The following is a 17514-nucleotide window of genomic DNA, read 5'->3' on the forward strand; positions in this document are numbered from 1 at the left end:
TGTGAGCGCGCGCGCGCCGTGAAGGTGGATCCGCTCCCTCCGCAGCGAGCCCGACCCGGGCCCCACGACCCGCCGCCGCGGCCGTTCGCCTGGCCTCCCCTCGCGCGGGCCGGGCCGGGGATGGAGCCGCGGCTGGAGCCGCCGTAGCCGGGGCCGGGGCGCGGAGCGGCCTGAGGCGCGGGCGGCGCGCGGGACCGGGGGGAGGGCGGGCCGAGGGGAGGGTCCTGGGCTGGGGGGGCGGGAACGGCGCGCCCCCTCCCTCGCGCGCTCGCTCCCTCCCCCGCGCGCCCTCCCTCGCCGCCTCCTCCCGCCGCCTCCGGCCCCCCCTCGCCGGGGACCGAGCGCGCTCGCTCCGGCGCCGGCCTCGCCTCCTCGCAGCAGCGCCATGGTACGTCGCCGCCCCCACTTTCGTTTTCGCCGGGGGAGTTTTTGGGGTGGTGAGTGGGCTCCGGGCGAAAGTTGAGAGGCCTGGGGGGGCAGGGGGCGGGGGCCGCCCGGGGGAGGGGCTCGACGCGGGGACCCCCCACACAACCGCCGCCCCGGGACCCCCGCCCGCCAGTCCAACCCCCCCCCCGCGGCTGGGGGCGGAGCTGGCGCGCGGGGCGCAGCGGGGGACCCCAAGTAGGGGGCCCCTCGCGGGCACCATGGAGTTGGAGGGGAGGGCGGGGCTCCCGGGAGAGGGTCCCCCCCAGGCCAGGCCTCCGCCCCCTCCCTGGCCCGGCGGGAGAAGGTAGGCGGGAGGGCGCGGCTCCGGGCGCAAGACCCCCAAGCGCGCAGCCGCCTGGGAAGCCGGGCCCAGGGAGGGGGCGCCCGACGGGGCCGTGCGGGGTGGGGGTCGCGGCGGCCCTCGCGGGTTGCCCCGGCCCGGGCGAGCGCGGCGCGCCAGCTAGCGGAAAATGGCCGCTGCGGAGAGGGGCGGAGAGCGCGCAGCGGCCGCCGCCGGGCGCCTTGAACTTGGAGCCGGGCGGGCGGCCGCTCTCGGCGCCGCGCAGGGGCAGCCACCCGGCCGGCCCTAGCGCCGCCTGAGCCCCGCCCCCCGGCCGACCCCAGCTCCGCCGCGGTCCCAGCCGGGAGGGGTCACCGGGTCTAGGCCGGGCGCGCCCCAGGCCCGCAAGCGCCGGTAGCTGCACTTGAGGGTTCCGGTGTCCGGTCCGCTGGTGCAGTGGCATCTTCACTCGAGGGGTGCGTTTGGGGGCCCCTGTGCTCTCAAACGAGTCAGCACGGGAATCCGGGGGTGCATTCGCGGGTCTGTGCAGCTAGGTGGTCCCATGCCTGTCCGTGGGTCCGTGGGTCCCCGGGCGTGGGGTCCTCTCCTTTATGTATCTGTGTGTCTGCACATCCACGTGGCTGTGTGTGTGTTGTGTTGAGTGTTGTTAAAGCATTGTGCGGCTATGGGACAGTGTGTGTGTGTGTGTTAGGATAACTGGGCGACTGTGCCACGGGTCCCCGTGGGGCGGTGTTGTGAAGCTGTGTGGCTGAGTTGGATGTCCCGGGGGACGTGATGTCCCTGGATGACCATGGGGGTGTCCACGTATGAGTGTGTGGAGGTTAGGGGGTTGCCAGTGAGTGGGGAACTGTGTCGCGTGGCTGCGTCTCAGGGGACAGTTGGGTGTCGCTGTGTGCGTTTGACTGGCGCTGAGTGACTATTCCTGGGGATGGGTCTACACTCTCCCCCCCACCCCCACCCCCACCCCCCCGCCCAGTTCCTTTTTTCCTGTAACCCGGGCTGCCGGATGGGGAACGGGTGCTTCCTCCACCTCGCCAAAGCTCTGTCCCCTCCTCTCACTCCCTACCCCGTCCGCTCCAATTACCCCTGCCTCGGGGTCCCCTATCTGCATGTCCCCAGGTGGTCCCAGCTTGAGGTTCGGGCGCGAGGTGGCGCCGGGACGCGATCACTCGGCGGCGATGTCTCCCGCCAGGGGCTGCGCGTGCGCGTGGCCCAGAGGGGGCGGGGCGGCGGGGGGGTCCCCCCTCCCCCCCAGAGGAGGTCTCGAGGGATGGGTGGTTACCGAAGCGCGTGGGTTAAGTCTGGACCAGGGGGGTGGCAAAGGAGACCCCCTCGCCCGGATGGGCAGGGAGACGCGCCCCCAGCCCTACCTCCCAGCGCTTGCCCGGGACCGGGCCAGACCGGGCGGGCACACAGGGTTGTTTTCTCCCCTCCAGGGGAATCCCCGTCGCGCCCCCATCCCCACCCCAGGGCGCTTTATATAATTTTCTAAATATAAAAGCCCCAAGGCCAGGTGGAAGTCTCTGCTTTCAACTTTCAACCTGCATTCCCTTTTGGGGGGCTGTTTGGGAAGAGGAGAAAAGGGGTCCCACGTTGACACAGGGATGCATCCATACGCAACACTCAGGGATCCCAGCTCAGGTAAGATCACCCATCCTCACGCCCCTCCGTTCCCCGTGCTCACCCTGCCCTACACCCACTGCCGGTGCTCAGACGCAGCGCTCCCCCACCCCACGCCCGGGCACTGCCCTCCACCACACTGGCCTCCATCCCCACCTGTCACCTGGTGCGCAGTCAGCAGCACACGCTCATGACATGTTCTTACAGCTATCTGTTCACAGCCACACGTGTACAGAATTCTGCCCCCACACAGGTGCACACACAGAGGCACGCAGACACACACAGAGGCACGCAGACACACACACTCGTAAACTGGCACCTGCGTTTGTGGGAGGGGGAGGAGCCAAGCCCGTTGCGCCCTCCCCTCACCTCCGCGTCCGAGCCAGGTCCCTGCAGGATCTGGAGAGCAAAGACCCCAGCTGTGGGCGCATTTGGGGGGAGGACAACCATGAGGGGGAGCAGGAATGCGGGTGCTGTGTGTCACCGTGTGTGTGTGTGTGTGCCAGTGTATAAATAGTGGGAGGGGTTCTGTCCATGGGTTCGTGTGCTTGTAAGTGTATACTTGTGTTCTGGCATGTATGTGTTATTGTGGCTGATTGCACATGTGTTGTGCTTGGGCTGTGCATGACCTCGTGTGGGCCTGTGTGTCTCTGTGTGAGTCTGCATGAGTCTGTATGTGTCCCCTCGGGTCTGGGTGTCTGTATCTGCTGGAGTCTGTGTGATGTGTGAGAATCTGTGTGTCTCCGTGTGGTGTGTTTCTGTGTGTCTTTGTGTCTCTTTGTGGCATGTTGTGTGTGTGTGTCTCTGTGTTGTGCCTGTACCAGCCCATATGTCATACCCCATTACTTCTCAAGGCTGAGGACCTTAACATCCCCTTCTGCAGGCTCAATTTCTCATCTGTAAAATGGGAACACACAGGATGCCCCACAAGGTTGCAGGAGGGGTGGCAATGTCAGCCGTGCATCCACAGGTCCTGGCCCGCTGGCTGTGTCCTCTATTCGCTGGGTATGGCCGGCCGCCGTGGAGTTCCCTGGTGGTCTCAGGCTTTGATCATCCCTCCCTGAGCTGCTCTCACTTTTGAAAGTGCTGCTGTGAATTCCACTCACATGTTTTAAGTTTGCTTTTTAATAACATGAGCGACTCATGAACATCTAAAGAGGATGCAAAAGTACCCAGAGTAAAAATCAAACCTTCCTCATCACCCCCACCCCGCTGGGACCCCCTACTCCAGAAAAGCCCTATTTCATCCAGCTTTGTCTGAGCAACTCCACATGTAACAGATACACATTCTTATAAAGGATACACATATATTCTTATAAAAGATATATGTATATTCTTTTTTTAAAAATCCCAAATGAGATCTTGAGTCTACTTGCTGAGTCTACAGCAAGGGTTCTTAACTGGGGTGGTTCTGTCCCAGGGGATACTGAGTGATGTCCAGGGACACCTGTGGTTGTCACACTGGGGGGCTCCTGGCATCCAGGGGGTGGGGGCCAGGGATGCTGCTCCACCCCACAGTGCCCAAGACGGCCCCACCAGCTATGGTCCATAATGCTGAGGGGGGAGGAGCCCTGCGCTGCAGCATGCTTTCCCCTGCGCGTTTCTTGGAGGCATCTCCATGTGGGGGTCCCTTGTTCTTTTGTGGAGCTCCATAGTATTCCAGCCTGTGCCCCCGGGTGGCATTGCTGAACTGGTCCCCACAGATGGACACGGTGGCTGGCTCCAAATTGTTGGCATTAGTGTTACAGGGTGACAGTCAACACCCTCATGCGTCTGTATCTGGGACAGTCACAGATACAGTCCGTATCTAGCCTAAGAGTGAGTGATGGGGAGCGTGCATTTTTAAACTAAAATGAGCTAAACTGTGCGCCAAAGTGCCAGGAGCTAAATCATGCAGCCCCTTTGTGGGATGTTATACACACAGGTCCAATCCGGCAATTGCTTTGTTTAGAAAACACTAGGTACGGTCCAAACACTGGCTGGTTTACCCACAACAACCCAGAGGGGTAGAAACTATTATCGTCCCATTTCACAGAGCGGGAAGCTGAGGCACAGGGAGTTTTAGCTCCTGGATGGAGAAGACATAGACCCAGGCTGCAACCCTGCACTGCAACTGGCCTGCTTTGGACCTACTGTGTACACTGTAGGGACCACTCCTGCTAAACTGGATGATATATATATATATATGTAACTCTTCACTGATGTTTGTGAACTGGTATCTGCCACCACTAATATATTAACACAGTCTTCCCACATGTTATCTTAAGGATTCCCATCGCCCAGACTTCCAAAATGCGAGATGCGTCTATTGTTGCCATTTTACAGATGTGGAAACTGAGGTCCAGAGAGAGAGAAAGAGAGAGTGTCTGTGGTCTCTCCAAACTGTGCCTTCCAGAGTAACCTAAACTGCCTTGGGAAGGCTGCCCGTGGGGCGGGCGTGGTGGGCAGTCTGGGGGTCACTGCCACCTGGGAGAATGCTCCAAAGCCAACTTGAACTTGGAAATGTCTGTGAATTGGGGATTCTGCCCTCCAGATGTTCATGGCGTTTTATTAAATAATAAAATATTGCTTTATGTTACGTCGGCATTTGGATTCCTAGACACCTGCCCTTCCCTTTCTTTCTGGGGTTTAAATGCCCCCCATGGCTGCACAGTGGATTTTTTTAAAAAACCATCTGTGAAGTGCTATTTGAATGACTGTCACCCACGTGCAGGGGGAGCCGGCGGGACGGAGGGCATATGTGTCCTGTGTGAATCCTGCCCACTTCTGGTCCAGCTCCAGGGCCCCAGGTCAGTAGCATCCGTTCCTGGGGCGTCGGTTTCCTCCCCTGTATCACGGGAGAATAACAGAGCTGTTGGCGTCTTCCATGCCCCTGGGCATGGGGCAGCTGCCTGAAGTTGGCGAGAGGTTATCATTTGTACTCGGGACACACGGGGCAAAATGGCCAAGCTTTCTAAGAATGTCTCTGTGCATATTTGACGGAAGGTCAAGGCGCTGCTAAGTGCCAGTATTCTTATGCTGATCAACCCCATGGGGTGGGCACTGTTCGTCCACTTCACAGGGGAGGACACCAATGGGGGAGCATCCTGGTCTGCTAGGTGGCGGAGGCCTCTGAGAGAGCCTGGGAGGATTCTCGGAGTGAACTGGGGGAGGGGTGAGGCTAGGTCATCAGCAGCAGGTCTGTGCCCATCTATTCCAGAGGGAGAACAACCGAGCTTGCAGAGTGTGGGCCCTGGGGCCAGGTAGCCGGGCTCCAAGCCACTCCGCATGCCTCAGTTTCTGGATCCGTGAAATGGGCACACTGCGGGGGGTCCGTAGGAATTACCAGACACCCGGGAAGAGGCTGCGAGGTTTTATCTGGCCAGCCTGAGGTACTGCCTGGACATCTTCCTCCTGGGGTATGGGGGCGACATATGGGGGAGGCCGAAGCCCCCCCAACTCCCAGTTCCCCTTTGATGCTGGCTGAGGAGGAGAGAGCAGATTTCTGGAGGCTCCCCTGTTGGTTGAGGCCCTTCTGGCCACGGAAGGGCAGTTGTAGCCAAGCTCCTCTGCCTAGGAACTGCAGCCCCTGTCTGGCTCTCGGGAGGAGCAGGGGGAGAGGATGCCGTGGGACCCCTTCTCCCGCCAAGCACCCCGGGTTGTACATCTTTAAGGGGAAAGAGGCGCGCTCGCGCCGGGCCTCTGCACACGTCACTTCTTCGTTCTTTCCCAACCCCCCCACCCCCACCCCGCTCCTTTCTCCAACTTCCCGGCCCGCTCGGGGCGGGTTGGGGGGGGTCTTCAGAATCCACCTATGGCCCCCAAATGTCCTGCAGCAGCCCACCCCCTGCCCACTAGACTCGGGCTGGCGGTCCAGGGGGACCCGCTGTGGTCGGGGTGTGCATGGGCCCGTGGGTCCCCGTCCGGTGGCCCTGCCAGGGCGCCTGGAAATTCGTAATAATAAGCAACGATGGGGGTTCAGGAGGCATGGAGAGGGGGAGCGGCTTTCGTTCCTCGCTCGCGCTCTTTTTTCCCTCGTTTCTTTGAAAGTTGGATGTTGAGAAGTGGGAGGTTCGGGGTGGGAGGGGAGAGAAATTGGGAGAGGGAGAGAGGAGGTTGCCAGAGGGAGGAGAGACAGAGACACAGAGAGAGACAGAGACAGAGGAGGAGGTGGGGGGGGGACAGGAAAGGAGGAGAGAGAGACAGAGAGAGGGAGAGAGAGAGGGAGTCGGGCGCAGGAGGGAGGGAGAGCGCGGGAGGGAGGAGGGAGGGAGACCGAGGGAGGAGGCGGCGAGGAGCGCGCCGGCCGCGGCCGCGGGGGGGGGGGGGGTTTGGAAAAATGACTCAGTAAGTTCAGCGCGCCCGCTCCGGCCGGCCCTGCGCCTCCCGCCGCGCCCGGGATGTATTCGTCCCCGCTCTGCCTGACCCAGGTACGCCCCCCGCCCGGCCCCCGGCCCGCGCCCCACCGCGCCCTGGCCCCGCGTCCCCCGCAGCCCGGCCCCGGAGTTTGGAAGCCCGAGGAGGCGGGACGAAAAAGGCGCGCGTCCCTCCCGCCGCCGCGGCCGGGATGCCCCCGCCGCCGGCCGGGGTTCGGTGGGAGGTTGGGCTGGGCCGGGGACACCTCCCCCCAGCCCGGGACCCTCACCGGGGACTCCCGCCCCGCCCCCCGCGACCTCTCCCCCTGGCTCGCCCTACAGCCTCGCCCTCCCCGGACGCAGAACGCGCTCCCCTACCCCAGCCAGGAAGGTCGGGGGGCGGCCGGGAGAAGGCCAAAGGTGGGGCTCTGCGCGAACCCCCGGCCTGGACCCAGGCCTGCTCCTAGGAGGAATCGAGGGAGTCCTGGTTGGACCCTGGACGCCCGGGGACTCTTGAGACGAGGACCCCTCTGATGCGTTCCCCGGACCACCCCCCCAAGCTTGTGCGCCGCCACCCCGGCCCTGGGCAGCCTTTTCCCCCATTATTGGCCCACGTGTGCGCGGAGGGGGAGGGGGCCCGCAAAGTTGGAGGCGCCAGCAGTGGGGGGAGGGGTGCCCCGACGTCCCGTCTCGGTCTCCCTCTCCCCCCCCCTCCCCCCCGTCCCTCAACCCCATCCCCATATTTTCGCCGCATCGATTGTGAGTTATTGAGCCGCCGCCGCCGGGAGGAGCCGGGAGGCCTGGCGTTCTGGGGTCTGGCCTGGGCACTGCGGCGCTGCGGACGCCCTCGCCAGCCCGGCACCTGCCCCTGCCCCCGCCCGCTGCCTCTCACCCCTGGCCGAGCTCCCAGACTGCCCGGGGCTCGGCCCTTGTGCAATGACCCAGGGGATGTGTGGGAAGGGGGCGGCTGCCCCTGTCCCGGGTCGCCCCTGGGGGACCCCTTCCCTCCCCCAGCTCCATGGCAGGGAGGGGGGGCACCCTCCCAGGTCTACTGGTTCCACCCTCCAGCTCTGCCCCCACCCCGGGTCCTTGTGTGTACTTAGGCCATTGGGGTCCCGGCCTCAGTTTCCCCTGAAGTGACACGGAGCTAAGGCAGGTTCCAGAGAGGGGCAGTGTGGCCTCCAAGCTGTAAAGTGCGGGGCACAGGGAGGTGGGAGTCAAGCGGGTGGCTGAGTGTCCTGAGGACCACTGTACGGAGAGCACGTGGACGCCAGTCTCCAATGGGGGTCCCCCCTTTCCTGATCCTAGGGTGCCCCTCACTCACGGCAGGCTCCCTCTCACCCACCCCCTCCAGCTCCTCCAGTTTCTGACTCCCCAGGGGGGAATGTGAGGGCCGGTGCTTAGGGGGTCTCAGGGCCTGTCCTACCCATCATCCCCGGGGTGACCTTGGGCACGTCCCTGCCCCTCTCCAGACCTTCCTTCCCCTCCAGAGCAGCTTTGGGGGTCCCCCGACGCAGTCATCACTGGCCCCCCTCTGCCTCTTGTCGCCCCAAGCTCCCCAAGAACCACGAGGGTCCTAGTCAGGGTTGCCCGGTGACCTTGGACCTCCCAGTCTCTGGGCTCAGGGGGTGGCCTGGGTGGCCCCGGGGTGCCCCCGCCTCCTCCACCCTTTCCTCGCGCTCGCTCCCAGAGCCGCCCAAGGGGGCTGAGCCCAGGGAGGCTATTCCAGGCGAGGAGGTTGGACGGCAGCCTATTGTCACTGGGCCCTGGAATTCCCCCGTCAGGACTCCTCGGGAGACAGGCCCCCGTCCACGTTGCCCAGAGTGGGTGGCAGTGAGAACCAGAGCTGGTGTTGTGCTCCCCGGGCCTGGCTTTCCCTGGGGCGCAGGGCAAGGATCAGCCAGGCGGGCTCTTGGTGGAAACGTGACAATAAAAATACCTGAGGTTGCTGTGTGCGAGGGACAGGGCGACCAGGAGACAGAGACAGGCAGAGAGGACCAGGGAGCTCCCAGGCTCGGATGGGGATGGGGTGGCCCAAGCGCAGGGGGCTCCCCCTCCTCTGCTTTTTCTCCCGTGGGTGCCCCCACCCTGGAGGGGAACCCAGGTCCCCCTCCCAGGACCCCCTCAGTGTAATCCTCGCAGCTGCTTGCAGGCCCAGCCTGGTCTGGGGTCTCCAGCTGGGGAGCCCGGAAGGACCCAGACTACCCATGCAGGACCCCCACTCCTGGCTACCTCATCGCGCCCTACCCATTGCTCTCTGTCTGTGTCTCTCCTTCTCCCTGTCTCGCTCCCTTTCCTTCTCTGTCTCTCCCTGTCTCCCCCCTTGACTAATTTTACAACCTGAGCCCATCCTAAAATAGCTCCCTTTTAGCCGATCCGACCCGGATCCTGAGCCGAGACCGGCTCGGGGCTCGGGGCGTGTGAAGTGGGGGGGGGGGGCTGCTCCCGTGCCAGCCTACCCCGTGCCCCCGGGATCCTGCCCACCGAGGGGGTGGCAGCCACGGCCCGGGTGGCCCTGGAGGATTCTGGGAGCCCCGTCCCTGTTTCAGTGGTGACTCAAGTGCTTTTCACTTTTACTCTGAAGAGGAACTGTGGAGCAGCCGTTACTTCCATAAATCCTGCCGGCGGGAAGGCCAGCCTCCCCGCGCTTGCCCCGCTCTGGGCCTCCCTCCCACCCGCCTCCACCGCCACGTTAGTTATTCCGGGTTTGGGGCCAAATCCCTCTTGGCTGCAGTGCCCAGGATTCCCCGGGGCCGCAGGCTGGGCCTGGGCTGCAGCCATGGCAGTGCGGCCGCCAGGGCCCCCTTCCTCATTCATTCATTCTTTCCTTCATTCCTTCACCTCGTTGCCTTGCTGGGCAGCACTCTTTTTACCCCATTTCTCCAGTGGGGAGACTGAGGCTGGGAGAGGGTCCCCGACTTTGGCTTGATCGAATATAATAGATCTTCATTAAGCACCTCCTATAGGCCAGGTGTCTGTTGCGGGTTTGGGGGGGAAGGCACGAGGGGCCAGCCTGGTGTGGGTTCTGGGAGGCTCTGCTGGGATTGAGGGTCCCCCAGCACCTCAGGGCTGGGACAGGGGCCAAGACCAGAGAGGGCTAGGGCCTGCCCGGGGTGGCACAGCATGGCTGGTGGGGCTGGGGATTCGGGGCCACTGCCCACCTGGCTGTTTAGCCAGGCCTGGGCAGGTGGGTGCTCCCTGTGCCCCCCCCACCCGTGGTCTGATGGCCTCTGATTGGCTCCTGTACGCACAAGCTCGCCCCACGTCTCTCTCCCTCTTTCTGTCTCTCTCCGTGTCTGTGTCTCTCCCCCATCTTTTCTCTGCGGCGGAGGTGCCTCGGCGCGTCAGGGTCGGGCGCCTTGTAAATCACGACGCTGGGATTCTGGCCGAGTCAGCGTTCTCTCCCTCCCTCTCTCCCTCTCTCCCTTTCTCTCTCTCTCTCTCTCCCTCTCTCTCCCTCCCTCCCTCCAATATCTCTCTTCTTTCTCTCTCTCTCTCCAATGTCTCTTTCTCTGCCTGAACCTCCTACCTCCCTCACACCAAATGGATGGGACACGCCGAATGTCCTGGGACCTCCTGTCCCCCGAAAGCACGTGTTCACAGCGACCCGCACGCGCGTGCACTGCCTCCTCACCTGGGTGTGTGTAGACCCTCGGCACGTAGTGCCTGCAGCCCATGCTCCCACACGTGTGAGCATGCAGACGTGCACACGTGCGTGCCCTGACGGGTCACCGAGCAGAGACCTAGGGCGGCCTTGGATCTGCATGCAGATCTCGCCCAGGTGGCTGTGTGTCTCTGGGCAGGTGACCTAGCCCTTCTTCAGATGTTTCACCCTTAGCACAGGGCCTGGTATACAGTAGGTGCCAAATAAGCTTGGCTGTGATTGTGGTTGTCTCTAAAGTAATAACTGTATTAAACATCCCATAGGCATTTTCCAACTTACCCTCCTTTCCTTCTGTCGCTATCTGCTCAGCTTGGGCCGGGTGACAGGGACAGTGGTGACTCCCCCAAACCTTTAGCCCTGAACCCCCAGCCAGGGTTTTTCTCTTGGTCTTTCCTCCCTGCTCGCCCAGCCCTGTCCAGGGTCTCCCTGAGTTTGGCCAGACCCACGTGGGTACCAGCATCCTTTGTCCGTCGGGGTGTGTGCGTAGGTAACAGGCAAAGGATGAGATTGCTCCTTTGCTGATCTGGATGCTGAGGACGCAGCAGTGGATGAAACAGATCAAAGCCATGCCCTCGAGGGGCTACAGTGTAGGTGAGGGGCTGTCAGGACCGTGCTGCCGCTTTGGCACGTGACCCAGGGCTGAGCGGGGAAGCGGGCCACACGGGATTCAGAGAGAGCAGGTGGGGTGCAGAACGGGCGTTGCTGGGAAGTCCCGAGGATGGGGCCAGACCCTGTACTCAGGGAGCTGGCAAGTGGGGCCAGGGAGTCAGGAGGCACCCAGGTCCAAGTCCCAGCTCGGCTCCTTCCTGGCTGCGTGACTTTGGGCTGATGGCTTCAGTGCTCAGTGCCTCAGTCTCTCCCTCTGGGCAGTGGGCACAACAATTGTTCCCATTTCGTAGAGTTGACAGTTCAGTACATGCTCCGCCTCGCTCCCTGTCTGTCTCCCCCACACCGTGGCCTTCTGGTTCAGCCCCAAGCATCCACCCAGGACACCACAGCACAGAGAGGGAAGTCAGGAGGCCCAGGGCTCAGACTCGCTCGTCACTTTGGCGGGGACTTTCTACTCCCTGGACTTAGTTTACCCAAAGTCTTCCCAGGGGTCCTTACCTTCCTGCCCTCACCACCTCCACTTTCCCTATTGTTCACTCTGCTCCAGCCTCACTGGCCTCCTCACTGTTCTCCCCAAACATCAGGCATGGTCCTGCCTCAGGACCTTTGCATGTACTGTGTTCTCCACCTGCAAAGCTCCTACCGTGGAGTGTCATCTTGTAGGTCTTTGTTCAAGTGTCCTCTCCTATGAGAGACCCTCGCTGACCCCCCCTAGCTAAAAAAAAAACAACCCCCGGCCCCCTCCTCAAACTCCTTTAAATTTCTCCAGAGCATTTTGTTCAACCTGGCATTTTATTCCATGTTTATTAGCTAGTTTAATATCCATCCCTGCCCACGTCAGGATCTGGGTGAGGGCCGAGCCGAGGACACTGCTGGGTCTCCAGCATCATGCATGGAGCTGACACAAAGTACCTACTCAGTAAATGTTTGTTGAACAACCAAATGAATCTCTCCCTCATTGGATAAGAGCTGTTCATAAGCTATGATGCTCTGAGCTTGAGGGGAGGAACCACTCTAGGTTAGGAACACTTACTCTGGCACCAGATAGTCCTGCGTTCAAATATGAGCTCTGCTGTTTGACACTTAACCTGGAGGAGGAGACACTGGAACCAGGGCTTTGAAGGGTGCATAGGGGTTTGGGATAAAAGCTTAGGGATGGATAAGAGATTCTCAGTAATGTTCGTTGAATCACTGAGTGAATGAAGGAGAGAGAATCCTTCGTGGAAAACTTTTGGTTTGGGAATTGGAGTTTCACGTCCTGGTTTGCTGCCCTGGACTGTCAGGATGGGAGGGCTACAGGGAGGCCCAGAGTGGGGCACAATCCAGTGTGCAGTTGACCAGTCCATAGCGCCCAGCAGGGGCTTGAACCCAGGTGTCTACCTCCCAGCTGCTGCTGTCCTCTTTGGCCAGGAAGTCCCAGCAGGGAGAGCAGGAAAGGCTGCCTGAAGGAAAGAACACTGAAGACAGGGTTTTGAGGGATGTGTAGGAGTTCAGGAGGATTCTTGGCATCTAACTTGCCTTGGCCAAGTGGGGTTTCTAGGAAAGGCCTGGTCTTGCTGCCTCCCGTCACCTTGCAGCTCTGATTACCAGGGCAATGGATAAGCTCCCCCACCAACCCCCAAAAGGGTGCAATGTCCTTTTCTGCCCTTTGTACAGAATGAGAAACAGGCCCAAGGTGGAACAGTGATTTGTTCCTGGATCATACAGAAGGTGAAAATGGAGGCTGTTGTCACCCAAGCTCATTCCCTCAACAAGTCTGCCTGGGAGCGAGTGCCTCAGCCCTGGGCCTCAGGGTTGGGGGAGAGCAACTGAGCTGGACTGAGAGACCCCAAGTTGTGTGGTCCAGGCTGGGTCTGGGAGAACCCTGAGGAGAGCAGGAAAGGCTGCCTGAAGGAAGGAACACTGGAGAGAGGGCCTTGAGGGATGTCTAGGAGTTCAGGAGGATTCTTGGCATCTAGCTTGCCTTGGCTGTCTCCCTTGCCCTGCCAGCCAGTGAGGGCATTGGGAAGTGCCTGGGGAAGAGGCCTTGGTTGTCACAGGTCTTATGGGACAAAGAGAGTGACAGGCCTGCCTCTCACCTGGGTTGACCTCCCCAAGAGGATGTGGGAGGCTAGGGCAGCAGGTCCATGACCCAGTTACAGGCTGTTTGTCTTCCTCCAGGACCAGCTGGGGTCACCAGTGACGTGGGCTCCCGCCCCTGCCCGCCTCCCTGGCATCTTTCCCCAGAGAGGGCCCGGGGAGGAGGGGGTAGGGATAAGGCAGGGGCACGGGGGCTTGGAGAGGGGAGGAGCCAGAAGAGGAGAGGAGCTCGGAAAAGGGGGAGGGGGCTCAGAGACAAAGGGGCTCAAGGGGAGGAAGAGTCTGGGCCCAAAACAATCGTAACAACAACATCAATAATAATAATAGCGCAATGCAAGCTTCTGAGAGCCGGGCAGATAATGGGGTTCATATGCTAGGAAGAGACGGCACCCCGTTCACGAAGGCCTGCTGGCTGACGCTCCAGCTGCCCCTTCCCGGCCACCTCTTATTACCGCCCCAATAAGCTCCAGGCCTCGGGGGGCAGCCACAGCCATTGCCCAGGCCTCCTGCCACCCTGGCGTCCCCTCCACAGGGGACAGTGTCCTGCGCCTCCATCGATTTCCCACCCCAGCTTCTCTGGCCAGACGACCTGGGCTCTGCCCCCGGCTCTGCTGACCGGCTGTGTGACCCTGGGCGAATCGCTCCCCACCCCTGGGGCTGGCATGTCAAGTGACATGGTGACACAGAAAAAGCACCTCTGAGGTTGGATAGGACCTGACAGGGGATCGGCCCCCTCTATCCTCCCTCTGCCTCAGCAGGTCAGCTGGGGCGGGGACGGGATGGGGGAGCGGCTGAAAAGGGCCCCGAGGTCCGGTCCCCACCACAGCTGTTACGGTGACTCACACGTTGGGTGCCGTTGGCATGGGGGAGCTGGGCTGGCACAAACGGAGCCCCGTTCCGCCCCACCCCGCGAGGGCAGGAGGCTATTTTCAGAGCCTCAGTAATAGGGGAGATCTGAGGCCAGCCCCCAGCCCCAGCACCAGCACCCCATGGCCAGAGGTGGCCCAGGGGAAATGGAGCTCAGGGCAGGGAGGGGCGCTGGGTGGACGGTACCGTGGGCATCCAGGCCTGGAGGTGGGAGCAAGCCTGGCCACATCCACTTAGAAAAACCAATGCGTGGCCCAGAGCAGCGGTTTCCTTGTCTCCCCGAGAGACCCTGGCCTCACAGAGAGCAGACTGCTCTGAGAAAGGGGCCAATGGGGTCCTGGGTTCTTGTTCTTACACCGACTCTGAGACCCTCCAGGACCTTGGCCAGGTCTCTGCCCCTCTCTGAGCTTAGTTTCTCCATCACACAAGGCGTAGTGGAGCCTCGGGCCTTTTCCTGCCCCTGGGAGATTGTAAGCAACTGAAATAATCTTTACAGCGACAACAATGTCAATAATAATAATAATAATAGCATAACGCAGGCTTTTGAGAGCTGGGCGGATAATGAGATTCACATGCTAGGAAAAGACATCACTCCCATTCAAGAAGCCCAGCACAGGCCCCAGGCAAGAGCGGGGAGGGGGGACCAAAGTTTCTCTTCTCTGTCTTCCTTTCTCCTTGAATTTCTCATCCCTTGAGGCTGAGAAACCAGGTCCTGGATGTTACGCAGACTCAGTTTCACTTGCTGAAAAATGGCGAGAATGAGACAGCCCCCTCCCACCCCTGTAGAAGGGGATGGGGGCCTCCCATGGCCCCACGTTATTCTCTGAGGGGCCCGATGGGGGCTGCCGTTGTTTTCGTGGGGAAGTCAGATGGGTGTGGGTTCCTGTCTCAGCTCTGCCCCTCATGATTGGGTCCCCTCTTGGGGTCTGTTTCTTCATCCATAAAATGGGTGTTGTGGCCACCCAGCAGCACCACTCAGGCAGAGGGAGGGGGATGTTGAAGTCACAGCTCTGGCCAGGTCGCTGAGCCTCCCAGGCCTCGGTTTTTCCATCTGTGGAATAGGTCTGTGGGGGACAGGGTAGGGTGAACTGGCCCCCAGGGGCCTCTCTCTCCAGCTCTAAACCTCCATGGCTGAGCTCCCCTTTCTCTGGTGCATTCTGCTGTCTTGCCTCCTTGGGCCTCAGCTTTCCCCGCCCCTGTAATGGGTCTATGCAGGAACCACCCCCTCTATGCAGGAACCGCCTCCCCACCCTTCCATCAGCCCCTGACATCCAGATGGCCCATCTTGGCCTGTGGACCTCAGCCAGTCCTGTCTGTACATCTGGGCTATAGGAATGACGTCTTGTCCTCATTTTTTTCATCACTGCCAAGAGCTGGTTGAGGCAGGCCTTGGACCCCTGTCTGGTGTCAGCTTCCTCTGCTGAGCAGTAGGTCTGACAGACAAGCCCCAAGTGACCCTCTGAGCCTGGTTGCTCCTGGAATCGTGAGCATCCAGTGTGTGCTCAGCCCTGCTCTGGACATTTGAGCTCACACTCTAGTTCAGTGGTTTGCAAACTACAGTCACAGGGCCCAGTGCCCACCGTCTGTCTTTATAAATAAAGTTTTATTGGAACACTGCCGTGCCCATCCCTTACATCTCCTCTGTGGCCAGTCTTGCACTACAGTGCAGAGTGGAGCAGTTGAAACAGACACAAAAATACTCACTATCCGGTTCTTTATGGTACTTTTAAAGTTTGCTGACCCCAGTTCTAGAAGGCAGAGAATGGATCCGTGCCACCAGCATTCCACCATCCTCAGTTTTCCCCATCTGTACGAAGGGTCCCCATCAGCTTCCACCTGGGACCACCAGCTTGTCCTGCCTGTACATTGGGGTTCAAGACAGTCCTCCATGAACGACTGCCTTGGCCTGTGCCTCCCACGTGGTCCAAGCCTCAGTTTCCCCATCTGGGCAATGGGTTCTCAAACGACCCAGTGAACCTCTGCTGGGTCCCCACTGGCCTCCACTTTTTTTCCCAGGACATGGAGGGATCTGCAGCAGCCCCTTGCACACCTCTGCCTGGCCCTCCTTCTAGCGGGTCTGCCTGGGGCCCCTGCAGCCTCATTCTTACGGGCGGGGCAGTGGGTCCACGGGCCCCAGCGCCTCCTGACCTCTGGTCTCTCCCGCCCCGCAGGATGAGTTCCACCCGTTCATCGAGGCGCTGTTGCCTCACGTCCGCGCCTTCGCCTACACCTGGTTCAACCTGCAGGCGCGGAAGCGCAAGTACTTCAAGAAGCACGAAAAGCGGATGTCGAAGGACGAGGAGCGCGCGGTGAAGGACGAGCTGCTGGGCGAGAAGGCCGAGGTCAAGCAGAAATGGGCGTCGCGGCTGCTGGCCAAGCTGCGCAAGGACATCCGGCCCGAGTGCCGCGAGGACTTCGTGCTGGCCATCACCGGCAAGAAGGCGCCGGGCTGCGTGCTCTCCAACCCCGACCAGAAGGGCAAGATGCGCCGCATCGACTGCCTGCGCCAGGCTGACAAGGTGTGGCGGCTGGACCTGGTCATGGTCATCCTCTTCAAAGGCATCCCGCTGGAGAGCACCGACGGCGAGCGCCTGGTTAAGGCGGCGCAGTGCGGCCACCCGGTGCTCTGCGTGCAGCCGCACCACATCGGCGTGGCGGTCAAGGAGCTCGACCTCTACCTGGCCTACTTCGTGCGCGAGCGAGGTGAGACGGGGCTTGCGCGTGCATGCGGATCTGGAGGCCGAAAGGGGGTGCGTTGGAAGGTCGTCGAGGGGGGGAGGCGGGGCCACGCGAGAGCGGTCTACCCGAGGCGGGGAGGTGGGCGCATGCAAAGGTAGGAGCCAGGAGGCTGTCCTTAAAGTCCGAGGGCGGGGACAGGTGCAGGGGGAGGATGTGAGCCCTGTGAAGGGCCAAGGGGATGAGGTGCAGTTCAGGGAGAGTCTGGGGTGGGGGGCAGGTGCGTCCAGGGGCTCTGAAGGTAGAGGCAGGCCCTGACCTTGGGGGGTCAGGGGTCCAAGGGGAGTGGCAGGTCTCAGGAGGTGAGACCCTGTCCCAGGAGGTCTGTTGGCAACAGGGGTGAGGATAGGCCAGTGACGGATGCGCGGGGGACAATCTTATCCCTCCTGGGAAAGCTGGAGGAGAGCTGGGGTTGCACTTTGTGACTGATGGTTGATCGACTCTCGGACTTCCCCCAGAGACCTGACAGGTCCCATATTTCGGCCGAGTGGGAAGCTGGGGCGCTGTGTGACTTTGGCTAGGTCACCAGTCTCTCTGGTCTCCAGCGGCCCCCACCAGCCAGCTGGGTGTTTGCTGGCTCTGTGGTCAGATGGCCCACATGGAGACTAGCAGGGTTTGCGGATGGGGAAGTCCACGGCAGCTTCCCAGAGGAGGGGGCTCCACGGAGCTGAGCTCTGCAGAACGACTGGGCAGTGATGAGTGTGGGGGTATCCCAGGAGGTCAGCCGCCTGGACAGAGATGTGGAGGCTGACGGTCGGCAGGTCTTGGTGGCCAAGGGCAGGCCCTGGCTGGGAGGGCAGTGGGGTCTGTTGCCCCGCTGTTCCTGGTGGTGTGGCCAGTGGAGCTGTCAAATGGAGGGTATCAGCATCCTTACCTGG

General features: G+C 61.4%; 1 protein-coding gene across 5 annotated transcripts in view; it reads left to right on the plus strand.

Annotated features, from left to right (window-relative positions):
* Positions 1 to 230: 230 nt before the first annotated feature.
* The window catches only part of NFIC (nuclear factor I C), a 64472-nt gene continuing 47188 nt past the window's right edge, over positions 231 to 17514 (plus strand). For 4 of the 5 annotated variants that reach the window (XM_057538068.1, XM_057538050.1, XM_057538075.1 and 1 more), the window contains exons 1-2: positions 6602 to 6756; positions 16072 to 16603. In XM_057538068.1, the coding sequence (XP_057394051.1) occupies positions 6727 to 6756; positions 16072 to 16603 (562 nt within the window). In that variant the 5' untranslated portion in view covers positions 6602 to 6726. Of the gene's footprint in view, positions 389 to 6601; positions 6757 to 16071; positions 16604 to 17514 lie in introns of those variants that run through there. The other variant, XM_057538059.1, reaches the window with a different exon arrangement.

Source organism: Balaenoptera acutorostrata, chromosome 2 (assembly GCF_949987535.1).
Source record: "Balaenoptera acutorostrata chromosome 2, mBalAcu1.1, whole genome shotgun sequence".
NCBI classification, from domain to species: domain Eukaryota; kingdom Metazoa; phylum Chordata; class Mammalia; order Artiodactyla; family Balaenopteridae; genus Balaenoptera; species Balaenoptera acutorostrata.